This window comes from Sabethes cyaneus, chromosome 2, assembly GCF_943734655.1.
Source record: "Sabethes cyaneus chromosome 2, idSabCyanKW18_F2, whole genome shotgun sequence".
NCBI classification, from domain to species: Eukaryota; Metazoa; Arthropoda; class Insecta; order Diptera; family Culicidae; genus Sabethes; species Sabethes cyaneus.
In genome coordinates this window covers 113,499,824-113,517,710 of record NC_071354.1, presented here as the reverse complement: position 1 = coordinate 113,517,710, position 17,887 = coordinate 113,499,824, and the positions used below count along the sequence as shown (strand labels likewise).

At 43.5% G+C, this 17,887-nt stretch overlaps 1 protein-coding gene across 1 annotated transcript; it reads left to right on the top strand.

Moving 5' to 3' along the window:
* Positions 1–476: 476 nt before the first annotated feature.
* LOC128735886 (uncharacterized) lies at positions 477–10,496 on the top strand. Its single transcript, XM_053830369.1, has 3 exons — positions 477–1,229; positions 2,343–6,872; positions 10,326–10,496. The coding sequence occupies exons 1-3, from the start codon at positions 477–479 to the stop codon at positions 10,494–10,496; spliced, it is 5,454 nt and encodes a 1,817-aa protein (XP_053686344.1).
* Positions 10,497–17,887: the final 7,391 nt, after the last annotated feature.

Below are 17,887 nucleotides of genomic sequence, written 5' to 3'. Positions count from 1 at the left end.
CTTAAAGTCTAATTCTTACACTAAATAGGCGGTATAGTGTCAGGTGATTGAAATAGCGTTTAAACAGGTTATTTGCGACTCTCAAATAGTTGTACGTGCACGAAAGCCTAACCTATAATTATTACAGATACTTACGTCTACTATTAGTACGATTGGATATATTCTAATTAATTACAACTGTTTCTAAATTGTAAGTACATGCAATAGTCTTAACCTAAATATGAAATTGTAATGCTAAACATAAAATTATTAAAACTAGGACGGAGCTATTGTAATCCATCTTTCATGTCCTGGGAAGAGTTTCGGGCTAAATAATAAGAAGCATACGAAAATGTAAGCAAACCTTTATATAAAATGAATCGTAATGTAACAAATATAATTACAGCTCTGAAGCTGATTGAACTGCTATCAGAACGTTTTACGCTTCCCCGAAATTCCACCGGAACAACCTTCAGAGATTTTCTCTTAATCGGAAGATGAGTAATAACGATGTCGCAAAACACTGTGTCAAGTGTGACCGGCCAGACACAGCGGACCATCTTGTTGGTTGTGATAGATGTGACACATGGATGCATTTTGACTGCGCAGGCGTAACGGACTCTATCGCAGATTCCGATCGCTCATGGAAATGCGATCAGTGTCGATTGCGGGAAGATGACGCCATTTCTCAAACAAGACAGTCTATCGGTCGCTCATCTACAAGTAAACGTTCAGCCAAGGTGGAACTAAGCCTGCAGATGGTGGAGGAGCAAAAAGCTCTACACATGAAGAGAATTCTGGAGGAGCAGGCGGCTGAAGCCGCTACCCGACAGAAGTTAGCTGAGGCGGAGGAAAAATTCCTGAAGCAGAAGTACGATGTACTTAGGGCAGAAGCGGATGATATAGAAGAAGGAACCAGCAGAAGGACTAGATTGAGTAGTCGAGCAAGTCGGGAGAAAGTACAATCGTGGCTTAATGAACACCAAGCCGGTGCCGTCCAACAAGTAACAGTTGCACCAGCCAGTCGCGTGTCGCCAACGGTGGTAATTCCTGGAATAGTTCATCAGTCTAGTGTTCCCCAATCAACCGGTCCTACAGCTACATCGACGATGGACGACTCTGCGATCAACGCTTCGGACGTGGCGGAGCCTGTGATTGCAGTTACAACGACGGTTCCCCATAGTCATCCAACAAAGTATTTGTCAGATAAAGTAATATCGTCTACCGAAATCACGTTTGAAAGGCGACCGGTGAGTACATCAAAAACCTCGAGATGTGGCTCAACGATACACATAGATCCAGTTGGGACAGTAGATCCCATAGCAAGTAAAACCGTCAGTAACAGTAACTACAATTCGGTGCCTATTATTCCTACTTTGTCAGTATCCATTCCAAACACGTCATTAAACAACAAGCCCATGTTAGTTAATAGTATACCCTCCACGAGCCTCAGTAACACACCGGCATCATGCTGTGCAGCAGTACTACAACCCGCTTCTGGACATTTGTCGTCATCAGTTAGTAAAATGTCCAACAGCCAATCAGCTGGTTTATACTTTAGATCAGGTAGTGAAGTGAATAGAGAGAACATCAATTCCACAGCAGATAGGGTAACACTGTTAGCTCCCAATCAAATTCAGTCGGTTGCGGATGGTATTTCTTTATTGCACTCGGCAAACAATAGACCGATACAGTCTGTGCACAATGTTGCACTCGGTATTCCTCCTGTTGTCGTACCAGTTACGGTACCGTATCCTCCCCCGTCTACGGGTATCGAGAATGTTATTCCATCGTGGTCATGCTGGAATCCTATATCAGCGACATCGCAAGCAGGGCCTATGAGACACGGAGGTGGTACAGTAGTCAGCGGCATGTCGGGTTTCTCTGCACCGACCGGCACATTCAATGATCCAGTTACAGTAGCATCGAGCATCGCCCTACATCGGGGTCTTCAAGGAACAGATGGCATAAGTTCAGTACATCCAGCTGGATTTTCCCGATATTTCCGACATCCTATGGAGCCATCGATTAGTTATGCCCAACCTTCTACTACGATGATGAGAGGTGCGGGTCCTTCCAGCGAGCAACTAGCTGCCAGGCAAGTAATGCCTAAGGATCTACCTAACTTTTCCGGCGACCCTCAGGAATGGCCGTTGTTTCATAGTTCGTTCTGTAATTCTACGGAAGCATGCGGGTACACTGACTCAGAAAACCTGGCTAGATTGCAGCGATGTCTGAAGGGGAATGCACTTGAGGCGGTTAGGAGCAGGTTGCTGATGCCACAGTCAGTGCCGGCAGTAATAGATACTTTAAGAAGATTGTATGGAAGACCTGAAATTCTTATACATTCTCTTCTCCAAAAGCTACGCGCAGTTCCATCTCCAAAAGTAGATAATCTTGAGTCGTTGATCACCTTTGGACTCGCCGTACAGAATGCAGTAGATCACATGTCCATCGCTAATTTAAACAACCATCTTTGGAATCCGACATTGCTCTGCGAACTGGTAGAAAAGCTTCCTCCCCAGCTTAAAATGGAGTGGTCCTCCTTCATGAGGAGTAGCACAAATGTCAACCTGGCGACGTTTGGCGCTTTCATGTCCGAGCTTGTCATGATGGCTTCGGACGTGACACTTCCCGGGGACATGGTAGGTGTGTCCGCAAAACCATTCAAAACAAGAAGGGAGAAACAGAAGTTGTATGTTCACTCTGAGGAGATACGAACAGGAAAGGCAGATATTAGTGTGGTGAAATCGGTAACGGAACCGGTGAAAAAAACATGCACGTATTGTGGCTGCGTGAACCACGAGATAGTAAATTGCACGCAGTTTAAGGCGCTTGATATGGACGGTCGGTGGAAGGCAATCAAACAGAAAAACTTGTGCCGAAGCTGTCTCATACCACATAAGAAATGGCCGTGTCGTTCCAACAGGGAGTGTGGAGTCGACGGCTGCAGAGTTCATCATCACATGTTGCTGCATTCGACAAGAAATCCTCCGTACAAAGGCGAAACCGCCAACAAGTCGCAGTCAACAAGTAACGTGAAAAGTATTGTGCATCAAAATCTTCATTCCTCGATAGCGTACTCATTGTTTAGATATTTACCGATAACTATCCATGCTAATGGTCAGCAGATGAAGTCTTTCGCCTTCCTAGATGATGGATCGTCCTCTACTTTATTGGATTCTAGCATTGCAATGGCGCTTGGTATTACTGGACCAACCGACAACTTTTCGTTAAGCTGGACAGGTAACATATCGAGAGAAGAGAAAGGGTCTCAACGGGTCACTGTGGTGATTTCTGGCGATAGAAAGCAATTTAAGCTCAACAACGTGCGAACAGTCCAGGAGCTTCGACTACCATGTCAAACAATGCAGTACGAAGAGTTGCAGCAGATACACCCGCATCTAAAGGGTCTGCCGATCCGCAGCTACAAGGAAGCTACGCCAGGGATCATAATTGGACTAGAACACGTTCGACTGCTAACGTCCTTGCGCGTACGAGAGGGTGGAGACAACGAGCCTGTAGCGACGAAGACGAGGCTTGGCTGGTGCATTTTTGGCAAGAGTTCTGCTGATGAGACTGTGTTGGAACAGTTGAATTTCCACCATAGTAACGACTTAGACAATCGTGAGCTGCATGAGCGAATGCGGCATTATTTTGCTATTGAGGAATCAAGTGTGACCATTAAACCGGAAGGCAAGGACGACAAACGTGCGCGTGAAATTATGGAGACCACAACTCGACGTGTGAATGGGTCGTTCGAAACGGGATTATTGTGGAAGTTTGATAGCTTCTCCTTTCCTGACAGTTACCCCATGGCAGTACGACGAATGAAGGCATTAGAGAAGCGGTTTAGCAAAGATCCAGTTCTGGCAGGCAAAGTAAGAGAGACGATCACGCAGTATGAATCAAAAGGATACGCACGTCTGATTACTTCCGAGGAGCTCCAGTCGACGGATCCGAGTAAGGTTTGGTACTTACCACTGGGTGTGGTACAGAACCCGAAAAAACCCAATAAAATAAGGTTGATATGGGATGCCAAAGCAAGAGCCGGGGGAGTGTCATTCAACGACATGCTGATGCCAGGACCGGATTTATTAGTTGCGTTGGTGGCTGTACTTCTTCGCTTCCGGCAAAGGAACATCGCAGTGGTTGGCGACATAAGAGAGATGTTCCACCAGATTCTTATAAGGAACGAAGACAAGCAGTCGCAGAGATTTCTGTATCGGCCGTCCGAGGAATTATCCCCACAGATCTATGTAATGAACGTAGCTACCTTCGGTGCCACCTGCTCGCCCAGCTTGGCACAGTTTGTCAAGAACAAAAATGCGTCAGAGTTCGCTGAGAGATTTCCCAGGGCGGCTAAGGCGATTATAGAAAATCACTATGTGGATGATTTCCTGGATAGCCTAGACTCGGAAGCAGAGGCGATTCAGCTTGTTAACGAGGTGAAATATGTCCACTCACAAGCAGGATTTGAGATCCGAAACTTTTGCTCTAATTCCACTAAGGTTCTAGCTGCAATAGGAGAACAGAAAGCGTCATCGTCGGTATCTTTGAATCTGGAGAAAGCCTTGGGAACTGAGCGAGTGTTAGGCATGATTTGGAGGCCAACAAAGGACGTATTCACCTTTGATCCAAGTACCCTAAACGAGGATATCAAAGCACTGATTGGCGGTGCAGTCACACCGACGAAGCGGCAAGTCCTGAAGACCATTATGTCGCTGTTTGACCCTTTGGGATTGATATCTCATTTTGTTGTGCACGGAAAAATTCTTATGCAGTTGATTTGGAGATCCGGAACAGATTGGGATGAGTCCATCCCAGAAGAACTTCGAGCAGTCTGGAGTCGTTGGTGTCAGCACTTACAGCGTTTGGACATTGTAGCAGTACCGCGCTGTTTTTTCAAAGGGATAAACAGTTCTACTCTCGACAACGTAGAGGCTCATCTGTTCGTGGACGCCAGTGAATTGGCGTGTGCAGCGGTATTATACCTCCGTTTGGTAAATAACAACAAGGTCCGTTGTACTCTGGTGGCGGCAAAAACAAAGGTCGCACCCTTGAAACCTGTTTCCGTACCTCGTCTTGAGTTGCAAGCAGCGATGATCGGTGTAAGAATGCTGGATAAAGTACTGCTAAGCATAGATATTCCCGTAATACGACGTTTCCTGTGGTCCGATTCTTCGACAGTGCTCTCTTGGTTAAGATCTGACAGTCGCCGTTTCCACCAATTCGTGGCTGTTCGAGTGGGAGAGATTCTGTCTACCACTAGCGTCGACGAATGGCATTACGTGCCATCCAAACTTAATGCCGCTGATGCGGCCACCAAGTGGAAGGATGAGCCTATTTTCGCCGACAACAATACTTGGTACAACGCACCGGATTTCTTGTACAAGTCACCAGAGCATTGGCCGTCAAAACTACCGAAAAAGGAGCTGGAGACAGTCTCTGAGCTCCGCGCTGTTTTCTTGTTTCATGGTATGGAGCAAAAACCACTGTTAGACGTTTCTAGATTCTCTAACTGGAACCGACTCGTGAGAACCGTTGGATATACAATAAGAGCTATTCGTCGTTTCAAGGGAGAGAAACATCATGATCCGGCTTTCTTAGCTCAGGAGGAACTGAAGTATGCTGAAGTCCTACTCTGGCGGCAGATACAAAATGAGGCCTACGCTGACGAAGGATCTATTCTGAAGCATAATAGAGCGTTTCCAGAAGATCCATTGTCGATTCCTAGTGCAAGTCCGCTGTACCGTCTCTCGCCCTTCATTGATGAAGACGGAATCATTCGGATGGACAGCAGAATTACAGCAGCACCGATGATACCGGTAGAGGTAAAATACCCGATTCTGCTACCCAAGAAGCACGCTGCAGTCATCCTTCTAGTGGGAGAGTACCATAGGCGGTTCCTTCACGCGAACGGAGAGACGGTGTGCAATGAGATGCGCCAAAAATTCTTCATACCAGGCCTGCGAAGCTTGATCCGCCAAGTATCCAAAAGCTGTCTGCATTGTCGCTTTAAAAAGGCTACCCCACAACCACCTATGATGGCATCGTTACCCGAAGCCAGAGTGACTGGATTTGTGAGGCCATTCACACATACGGGGGTGGACTACTTTGGACCAGTAATGGTCAAACAAGGGCGCAGTCTGGTAAAGAGATGGGTGGCGTTATTTACCTGCCTTGCGATACGCGCCATACATTTGGAGCTTGTGTACAACTTGTCCACCCAGTCATGTATAATGGCGATTCGACGCTTCGTAGCTCGTCGAGGTTTTCCGGAGGCGTTCTACAGCGATAATGGGACGAACTTCGTGGGAGCAAGTAACTTACTGACAAAGCAAATTCACGAAGACTGTGCTGTCACGTTTATCAGCGCCAAAACCAGATGGTGCTTCAACCCACCGTCCGCGCCCCACATGGGTGGATCGTGGGAGCGCATGGTACGCTCCGTGAAGGCAGCCATATCAGTGATCGCCGACCATCCGCATCACCCGAGTGATGAAGTTTTCCAAACGGTAATTCTGGAAGCTGAAGCAACTGTCAACTCCAGACCGCTTACCTACATTCCACTTGAGTGTTCGGAGCAGGCGGCATTAACTCCAAACCACTTCCTGCTTTTCGGCACCAAAGGGGTCGTGCAACCGGAATTGGTTATTAACCCAAATTTGAACACGTTGAGAGACAGTTGGCGCCTCGCGCAGACCTTGGTAAACCATTTTTGGACCCGCTGGGTTCGCGAATATCTTCCGATGATAACCCGGCGCACTAAGTGGTTCAAACCTACGAAACCGCTTGAATCTGGGGATCTGGTAATAGTAGTCGAGGATGGGAAGCGTAACGGATGGCTGAGAGGTCAGGTTGTGGACGTGATGAAAGCAGCTGATGGACAAGTAAGGCGCGCTGTTGTAAAGACAAAGAATGGACTAGTTACAAGACCAGCCGTTAAGCTAGCCCTCCTGGACCTTCAGGTATCTGCATCTTCCGGAACTACACGGGCGGGGGGATGTTGCGACACCACAGGGCACTCTCGTTGTGACGTTGTCACTGAGTGAGTTCCGAGCATCTGTCAGAGCGAATGTCAGGGCGAGCACAGCCGGCCATGTCTCCTTACTGTCATCAGGAGCATAAAGTGAAAACGTGGCTATTAAAACGGTTGAGTTCAATAGTACGGGCTCAAACATTGTTCTTAGTTACTAAATTGAAGATTATTAAAACTTAAAATCTACCTCTATTAAAACTTAAAGTCTAATTCTTACACTAAATAGGCGGTATAGTGTCAGGTGATTGAAATAGCGTTTAAACAGGTTATTTGCGACTCTCAAATAGTTGTACGTGCACGAAAGCCTAACCTATAATTATTACAGATACTTACGTCTACTATTAGTACGATTGGATATATTCTAATTAATTACAACTGTTTCTAAATTGTAAGTACATGCAATAGTCTTAACCTAAATATGAAATTGTAATGCTAAACATAAAATTATTAAAACTAGGACGGAGCTATTGTAATCCATCTTTCATGTCCTGGGAAGAGTTTCGGGCTAAATAATAAGAAGCATACGAAAATGTAAGCAAACCTTTATATAAAATGAATCGTAATGTAACAAATATAATTACAGCTCTGAAGCTGATTGAACTGCTATCAGAACGTTTTACGCTTCCCCGAAATTCCACCGGAACAACGCCACTAGGAGAGCACAGAGCAACGCTATTTTCTTTCATTTAATGCCGACAGGGATGACACGGCAACGGGCATGGCAGACGTGCACTCACAGTTGTGTGTGGTTGTGCCGGGTGATTTTGCCAAGCGCGCCGTCTCGGAAGGTACCAAAGTATACCGGCCCATAGTAAATGTATCTGGTCAGGCTTCTGTAACTATACAACAATTAGCCCTTTTTAGGGCCTAATATATAAATGAAGATGCAATTCGATTTTCTCATTAAACGCTTAGTCTCGAATTACGAAGTGGCGCAGCTTTCTTTTGCCAGATAGTGTGGCTTACTCAAGGGGTCGGACACTCAGCACATAGTGCCCCGGCACTGCAGAGATAGCAAACGGCACACCTCTAAAGCCTTATAAAAATAAAATTTCTAGGGCTTTACACACCTCCGGTTCAATTTTACATATGAAATGGGAGCACTGCCAGTTGTCAAAATCATCTCGCACGGTTTCCAGATCTATCAGATTTTAACGAATTTAACAAATCTTCCAGTTCGGCACTTTCGGTACAGCACCGGCACAGTTCGGTTCGTTTCAAGTCGCCTAACATAAAAACGGCTGTGCCGAGTGACCGACCCCTTGGGCTTACTCGTTTCATGTTTTTAGAAAGAATCTTAAATTCGTATTATTTTGCATGTGTAGATATATGAACAATTTTGTTCAGAAATTGTGTAATGTAATTTCTGACGGGCTCATACTTCGAACGCTCATACTAAACTGCCAACATCACTTTAAAATGTGAGAAAAATCAATTTAACTGCTTCGTATACTTTTATTCAGTAGTTCTTAAAAGAACTGATTGTTTTCTACCAGATATTAGTAATGCAAATCAAGGAAATTTACATCTAGGCAACAGTTTTTTTCGGGCACCTTCTCCGCTGGAACGACTTCCTTTGACTGGGGCTTTCGGTGCCTTTGCTACGGTTTTCATTGGCTTAGTAGATTTTTGTTCGGGGGCACTCGCATATTTACTCCAGTAGTACAGCTTTAATCGGAGCCGCCTTTGCAGCAGTTAGCAAAGATATTGTTTTCGCCCGTTTTATCAACCTTGAACAAATCGGAAGCGCCTGTTCTTTTTGTTTGGACCAGGTTTTCGACAGCTAATTTCAAAAAAGAAGTCGGTGGCTTCTTCGGTTTGTTGGCGTCTTGCTTGGTGAATTTGAATGTCTTCGATGCCTTATTCCGAGCGAGCAGCACCCACTGAAGCTCAACAATTTTCGAGCGGATTCTATAGATAGTGATGTCCGATTACTTCTCGATTAATCGAACTAATCGATTATCCGCTAAAATAATCGATTATCTGCTAAAATAATCGATTAATTTTTAATCGATTGCTTTATGTTCCGATTATTAGATAATCGATTACCTGGCCGATCGATTATGCCGGATTATTTAAAATTTTATTGTTTGACAATTTCTAACAAATTTAATTATTACAGTGGCAGGCACTTACCTTCTAAATTAACCACATGCAATCAGTCAGTTCGTTGGTTTCGAGGTACGATGCTGATCTAAGAAACCAGTAGTCGTATGTTCAAATCTCAGCTAGGCAGTGCTCCTAGATAGAGTCAGTAGGATTGTTGCAATAGCCCCGTAACTGTCTTGTACTCTAATATCTGGCTGTGAAGTCTGTCGATAAAGATGGGTCAAATCTTAGAAAGGATGTTTAACCCCAAGGCTTTGCTTTTAATCATCCAGTTTGCACGCAGTAGGTCGGTTTAAATACCACGCTGAAGCTTAAAAACCAAACTAAACTTTATCTAGATATTAACCGTACCACCGTCAAAAGATAATTCGAAATTTGTCAGTCTGTCAGACACGGAAATTTGTAAGGAATTTTTAGAAAACTGGGTAATACCCTTCGTCTTTTTCTATACAAAAACCAAAAAATGCGGTCTCCTCGACTTCTATGTAGCATGCCTAAGTCTGACTGCACATTCCAAAACACTCGTGGACAGTACTACGGGACGCAAAGCTATTTTTTGGTGTCAGGGACTGTAACGAGGATACAAAATAAATAAGGTAACAAACCCTATTGTCCAATCCCACACACAACCTTCACTAAAAGCCTGTTCGCGTTACCTGCCGTTATCCCCGAAAAAAGGTTAGGGTACCGAGACAGTAAACAAACCCTGCTAATGCCCACCGGATGGACCCTGGCGAAACTAGCCGAAGCTGAATCGTCGGTCCCGTCGTAAAGTCCTGTGCTTGACAGGACAGGCAAATCCGTCTGGGGAATGAGCGATTTTAAAGATAACCACCTAAGAGACGACACGCAAGATTGGAAAGAGTTAGAAGTTAAAAGACGCAAAGTGATACATGAGAAGACGAAAAGCGAAGTAATCTAGTATTCGGAAAAGATACAATAAGTAGAAGTAAAGTTAAAACACGGGTAGAAAATATAGGCGCTAAAGCGAGGTTAGATTACCTAGTCGAACGAAGCAAAAGACCACCAGCACCCTCCTTCAAACGGAGGTCTTCCCTTAGATCTTGAGAACGCGACCGTCGTCAGTCGGCCTCAACACGTGTCGACCATGAGTGCGTGATTCGATTCTCCGAGCAACGCACCGAGCGAGCAGGCAGTTGCTACCATCCGTAGCCCTATACACCATCGATCGTAGGAACCGATCGCCGAAGAGCCAACGGTATGCTATACCCACCACATAAGCAATTGTTACTGTCCATGGATTCACCACCGTTCGTACCGGCTACCGGATGTTGGACCCGGTCGAACTAAAACATTCGATTCACCATTTGCCACCCACCCCGTATCTGGTACGGGCTATCTGTAAGCGGTCTTCGAAACCGCTAGTCTAGCACAGTCACCTGTTCATCGGAACATCAGAGACCCTTCGTCGACAAGAAGCAGCGAAATTAAGCGAAACATGTAAATGAAGATTTGTTAGCCCTAGAAATGGTGTTTTCTACGATATGTGTCCTCGGAAAGTGTGAGTCACCGAATGTGCCCCCCCAGATCGGTTCGCGAGTTAGCCCCCGTGCTGCTCGAGCCAAAGATGCTGATAGCCCCCGGTAGGTTAGTGTAGGATGCCTAGGGGACGCTGCACTAACCGATGGTTGCTCTTGTCACCCTGTTGAGTCGCCCGAACGGATTCAACCGGTGTTAGGTTCATCGGCATTTCGTTCGTAAGTTTATAGTTGAGCGTTTGATGGACCTGCCTTGAGGTATTCTAGCCGGACCGGGATTGCATCGCTAAACACGCTCCTTCACGGCAAGTCAATCCATGCCTGGCGCTTAAGTGAAGGTTGTCACTGCTCCCTACCCCAAAACCCATCCCGCCCCGTTACAGGACGTAAAGATTATAACCAATCGATTATTTCGATTAATCGATTATGCAGCGCCGATTAATCGATATCGATTATTAGCCGCCTAAAAAGTAATCGATTATTAACTAATCGATTAACTGAAAAAATCGGACATCACTATCTATAGAGCGTAAATTAAATACAATCAAAGGTCAGCTTAACCCATAGCTCATCTCGTATATATTTCTGTCATCTGTGCTAGGGAAGCATTGGCGTGGGAAGGCAAAAACATGAAAATAATGAAATAATGAATATACGTGTAATATTTTCTCAATTATTAAACGTCTGTTTGGGAAACACGGAATCTATTGTATTGTTATGGATTTTTTGAAAAATTTCCAATCGATTGATACCAATATCTCTAGAATCTGTTGACGGATAACTGAGTTATAAGCGTGCAAACCATAACCACTTTTCGTTACATGTTCCCTTTTCGTTTTTCTAAAGTGCACCCCAATATAGAAATCAAAGAAGTAGTCCTACTTCAAAAAAATGAACCACAGTAATTTCCTTTTCAAATAACCTTTTTTTCTGAGCACCGTAGCACTCCAAGAAAAAATATTTACCGTAGCTTTTCTGCTGCTAAAGATGACCAATAAATTTCGCCGAAATATCACTTCACTACTAATAGCGTAACGACCTTAGCCGAAAACTCGTTGCTGTGTGCCTTTAGCACAGAACTTTCACTCGCGAAAACCGAACCGACTTAAGAAAACCGGATTTCTGCACACAATACCGAACACTTTTTACCTAGTCGCCACTTTTAATAATCTTCTTCTGTTTTAATTATAACACGGTACGGGGATTTCGGAATAAACGCGCGATTCAAAATAACCGGTAGCTATGGGTATCAGAATAGTTCTGACAGCCGAGTCCCGCTCAGCGCTATTTATTAGGTATCGTTTAGAAATGTGTTGGTTAACAACACTGGAAAGGATCTCAGAGAGAGATGATTAGAGAGTGCATTGGCATTAGCTTTAGCTAAGCCTTTTCTGTCGTACATATCACACTCATGCATTTTATTCGCTTTGGCTTAGTACGCAGTCGCCGCGGCATAAAGGCTATGAAATAATCCACAATATTACACTTTATTTTCAATCTTAAATACACATATATTATAAATTACTAAATTATACTTAGCTCAGTTAATCGCTGGGATGACAATTTATCCACAGGCACTTCACTAAATTTTATTAGCACTTTATTTCTTATAAGAATCGGTGTTTAAATTTGATGTTTAAACATCACGTCTACTCACACCACTTCACTATATCACTATATACCAACTTCTGGAAAGTCATCATTTGAATATCATATGAGTGGCATTGATGTTGGCATCATAAGATCCCCCGAGTTTCTGCCAGCAGCTGATAGTCGTGTTCCTTTTCCCGCTTCCAGCTCGGGATCTCCACGTGACACGAGTATACAATTTCGGATTTTGCTACACACACCAATGACGCTATGCCAGTTCCGGTGAGTACTCTCAGCATCTACTACCAAAACACAAGAGGGTTCCGTACGAAAGTCGACAAATTTTATCTGGCTGTATTGGATGCGGACTACGATCACAGAACAGAAGTGGAAGTAGAAATCCAAACACGTACATGCTACTTTCTACAGATACTAGCGAACCTGGCGGTAGCGGGTCACCTTTTCCCACGAAAACACACGAACGCATACGAATGCACACGAAAGCATGTGAAATCTGCTATGCGATTGGCAGCGAGCGTTCTGCTTATACTGCTGTTATTCGCTTCTATGCGAAAACCTTCCCAAAGAAAAAGAAAAATCAGAGGGGTTGTGTACAAGACACGACCGCATATATAGGTGACGCAGGACTTCGTAAGTCTCTTTGTAGTGATAGTGGCATGTATTCATGCTTGTAATCATTCGATTCTTCATGTATACATGCTATATGCAACATATATGCATGCTACATGCGTTGTATGTAACATTTATCAAAGTAGTAACATTGCATACATTCAATTCTCAAAAGATTGTGCATTTGAAAACAATTTAACAAAATCAAGAACACAAACTGTTGCTTTCCTGCTACCTTACTGAAATTAAAGATTGTTTTTATTATCCATGGTTTCCCACGTTGAAGGGATTTTACCAATTCAATCCTATTTTATCAACAGCACATCTTTCCACTACACTTCTAACGGCATGCATGCGTATTCATACAGAGTCGTATTATAACCGATTACTACAGCTGTAGCACATTTTTCCAACACAGATATCAAGTTCGCCGAGGTTTAATCGTCTCGCATCGCAGTAAAGAATTTGCGATCTGTTGGGACAACGAACTTGTGTCATTTTCTCTGGCACACTTCCTTAAAACAGACATCAAATTGGATTAGGTTTAATCGCGTTCGTAAGAAATCTGTTGGCACGAGGGGGCTTTGTTACTCTCTCTGGCGTACTTCCCAAGCAAGGACATCAAAATAGTCTAGGTTGAACCGCTGTGTTAAGAAATCTTGTTGAAATGAGGAAACTTTGTCACTTGTTTTGGCTTACTTCTCAAGCACAGATAACAAATTGGTATAGGTTTAGATCATCGTAAAGAATCTTCCAACCAATCACGAAGCGAGAATTCTGTTAAAACATAGATTCATTATTTTCAATTTTTCAATAGTTCAACGTCAAGAATCCATGCTTTTCTTCATTTGGGTCGATTCTTAGAAGATTTTCCGATCGATTGGTGTAAGAATATTAAAAATCGATAGGAAAAACACTGAGCTATTAGCGCCCAAAACCTTTCATTTTTCGTGACGCTCGCATTTTTCGATTTTTTGGAATGACACCCTATCACAAAACTTGCCGTAAGACGTAGTCCTACGTCAAAACAAAAAGTATAAAGGTCCATGCCTAGTGGCACGGGCGCAGGCTTGAAGTAGGACTACGAATGTAGAGCAATTCGTCTCCCAATCGTAACACCGGACAGAGCATTTCCCACCAATTTAAGCCGTTCTGCTTCCGCGACCAAAATTTGGGGTTTCTAGCTTATTTAATATTCTATTATAGCAGCTTATTGTCAATTGCAAGTAAAATTGTACCATCCAAAGTGCGATATCGCTCATAAAAGTGCTATTTTGCATTAAATCGTTTCGGTATCTTCGGCGCACTTTTTCGTTATCTTCCAAGCAATAAGTGCGCCGAAGAAACCGAAACGATTTAAGCTAAAATAGCACTTTTATGAGCGATTGCACACTTATTGATTGGACAATTTTCCTTGCAATTGACAATAATAGATCGATGTTTCGAATCCAACACGGTCGGCGTAATTTACACTCCACACCAAACAATAACCGGCTGCTGCCGAGTTTTACCACCTTTGCCGTGTCCAGAAAGGGAGATAAAATCGTAACTCTCATTATTATTTGTAACTCAAACAACGCGAAAATGATGCCGTTCGCAAAATCAATTCAACTGCTTCATATACTTATTCAGTAGTTCTTAAAAGAACTGATTGTTTTTTACCAGCTGTTAGTAATACGAATCGAAGAAATTTACTGCTTGGCAGCAGCTTTTTTCGGACCGCATTCTCCGTTAGAACTTGTTTTGACTTTGGAGTTTTCGATGCCTTTGCTATGGTCTTCATTGACTTAGTAATCTTGCTTCTCGCTAGCAAGTTTGGAAGGCGAACGAACCGGAAGCGCCAGTTCTTTGTTTGGACCAGCTTTCTCTTGTTGAAAACTAACTTCAAAGCCTTTTTCACGAATGTGTCCAACTTTGAAACGTCACAATTGTAGCTGGCGGCGATATACTTCTAGACGGCTTGCAACGAAGATCCGTTGACTCTTCGGTTTATTGGCGTCTCGCTTAGTGAATTTGGATGTCTTCGTTGCCTTATTCCGGGGAAGTAGCAACAGCTGAAGCTCAACGATTTTCGAGCGGATTCTATAGAGCGTAAATTAAATACAATCAAACTTTGATCCCTTTGATTCAAAGGGAATTTAATCCATAGCTCTTCTCCTATATATTTCTGTCATCCGTGTTAGGGAAGCATTGGCGTGGGAAGGCAAAAATTTTTAGCAAAAATAAAATTAAAGCAACGTCATGAGTTAGAAGACCGCGAGTCACCACATATTTAACGTTTTATAGATCAAATCAGAAGAAATTCTTCATGATTTAAAGAATCAGCGACATTTGGAAATTTAATTAAAGAAATTTAGTATACAGAAAATTTTCATCTCTTCATAAACAAATTTGTTCGTCCTAAAAAGGACGGGTTGTGGTTGAAAATCCGGCCAGCAGAATGGCTTGAATGTTTGAAACAACACCTCCCAGGGCAATGGTGACAATGGTTACCGGACAGAGCATTTTCCATTGATTCAAGCTCTTCCGCTCCCGCAACCAAATATTCTAATATAGCAGATAATAGATCGATGCTCCGGTACCAACGCGTTCGGCGCACTCTACACCAAACAATAATCGGCTGCTGCCGAGTTTTACCACCTTTGTCGCGTCCGGACAGGGAGATAAAATCGTAACTCTCACTCACTAAATCGTAACCCAAACAACGCGAAAATGATGCCGTTCGCAAAATCAATTCAACTGCTTCATATACTTATTCAGTAGTTCTTAAAAGAACTGATTGTTTTCTACCAGCTGTTAATAATACGAATCGAAGAAATTTACTGCTTGGCAGCAGCTTTCTTCGGACCAGATTCTCCGTTAGAACTTCTTTTGGCTTTAGAGTTTTCGATGCCTTTGCTATGGTCTTCATTGACTTAGTAATCTTGCTTCTCGCTAGCAAGTTTGGTAGGCGAACGAACCGGAAGCGCCAGTTCTTTGCTTGGACCAGAAAATTTTCATCTCTTCATAAACAAATTCGTTCGTCCTAAAAAGGACGGGTTGTGGTAAATTATGTGGTTGAAAATCCGGCCAGCAGAATTGCTTGAATGTTTGAAACAACACCTCCCAGGTGACAATGGTTACCGGACAGAGCATTTTCCATTGATTCAAGCTCTTCCGCTCCCCGCAACTATTTGGTTCTAATATAGCTGATAATAGATCGATGCTCCGGCAACCAACGCGTTCGGCGCACTCTACACCAAACAATGATCCGCTGCTGCTGCTGCTGCTGCTGCCGCTGCGCTGCGTTTTACTAGTTTGTCCTTGCCGAGTCCAGTGAGGGAGATACAATCGCAACTCTCTGCTGTCTGTTCGGCACCGTACCGATGCCAATGCGAAAATGATGCCGTTCGCCGGCTTACTTCTGATTATATACCAGAGCAAACGGCAGCAAGTTGTAACAAAGGCGGATCAACGTAGGGTAGAGAATCATAGACACGAAAGAAAGGCGGTACAACGTACAACGAAACCGTACATTGTTTGGACAAAACCGGTGTCCGGTGGTTCCTTAATGAAGAGCTACCAGTTTCTGCAGAGCAACCTAATATGAAGCATCGTCTTCATGCCACCGAAAACCAGTGGAAAGGCCGCAAAGCGCGATAGGAAAAAGAAGAAGAAGCCACGCCACTAGGAGAGCAACGCTATTTTCTTTCATTTAATGCCGACAGGGATGGCACGGCAACGGGCATGGCAGACGTGCACTCACAGTTGTGTGTGGTTGTGCCGGGTGAGTTTGCCAAGCGCGCCGTCTCGGAAGGTACCAAAGTATAGTGGCCTATAGTAAATGTGTCTTGTCAGGCTTCTGTAACTATACAATTAGCCCTTTTTAGGGCCTAATATATAAATGAAGATGCAATTCGATTTTCTCACTAAACGCTTTGCCTCGAATTACGAAGTGGCGCAGTTTTCTTTTCAAAGAATTTTGCCAGGTAATGTGGCTTTTCCGTTTCATGCTTTCCAGAAAGAATCACGAAATGGCATAATTTTGCATATGTAGGTAGGTATATGATCAGTTGTATTCAGTAAGTATGTTATAGTACAGGACAATTATTCAATAACTTTTTCTGCTCATTAACGAGCGCTTTTATTGAAACTGTTGGAAATTGGTGTGGAACTTTTATATTTAATAATTTGGCTAAACTATAATGGTCTTTTCGACTCCATAATGGATCTGTTGTGGGAAAGTTGCTGGAAAGAAGGCAACTTATTAAAACAAAATGAAACTGTGAATGCTTGCATCTGTTTGTTCATTTGTTACAATAACCTGATGCTTTTAACATGAGTTCGCAATATTTGTCGTAATGCCGTTTAAACATCCAATTACTGTACGTGTTAAAGCTTGGATAAATAAACTGCCAACTTGTCATGTGCATTTTTAAATGAGGAATATCATTCATGAGAAAAATCAATTCAACTGCTTCATATACTTATTCAGTAGTTCTTAAAAGAACTGATTGTTTTCTACCAGATATTAATAATACAAATCGAAGAAATTTACTGCTTGGCAGCAGCTTTTTTCGGACCGCATTCTCCTTGGAACGACTTTTTTTGGCTTTGGATCGTTATTCTCGGTACCGATGCCCATGCGAAAATGATGTGGTTCCTCGGATTACCGTTGGTTATATATCAGAGCAAACGGCAGCAATTTGTAACAAAGGCTGATCCACGTAGAAAAGGGAATGGCAGAGAAGAAAATAAGGCGTGACTTTGTACGTTGTTTGAAGCTTCCAGTTTCTGTAGATCAAGCATCGTCTTCATGTCATGGCACCGACAACCAGTGGAAAGGCCGCAAAAAGCGATAGGAAGAAGAAGAAGCCACGCCGCTAGGAGAGCTACGCTATTTTCTTTCGTTTGTTGACTACGGCTCAGTCAAGCATAATATCAAGTTATAGTGAGTGTGGCTGGCTGCCGGGTGAGTTTGCCATGCGCGCGCCGTCTCGGAACGTACCGAAACAGTCACCAAAGTACAAATACTCATAGTAAATGTATCTGGTCAGGT

Bases quoted from the DNA above. Each gene is read 5' to 3' on its own strand.
- LOC128735886 (XM_053830369.1), top strand. From the start codon at position 477: ATGAGTAATAACGATGTCGCAAAACACTGTGTCAAGTGTGACCGGCCA. The intron at 1,230-2,342 runs GTGAGTACATCA...CTTCTCCAAAAG, and splicing joins TCACGTTTGAAAGGCGACCG to CTACGCGCAGTTCCATCTCC. The intron at 6,873-10,325 runs GTAAGGCGCGCT...CATCGATCGTAG, and splicing joins TGAAAGCAGCTGATGGACAA to GAACCGATCGCCGAAGAGCC.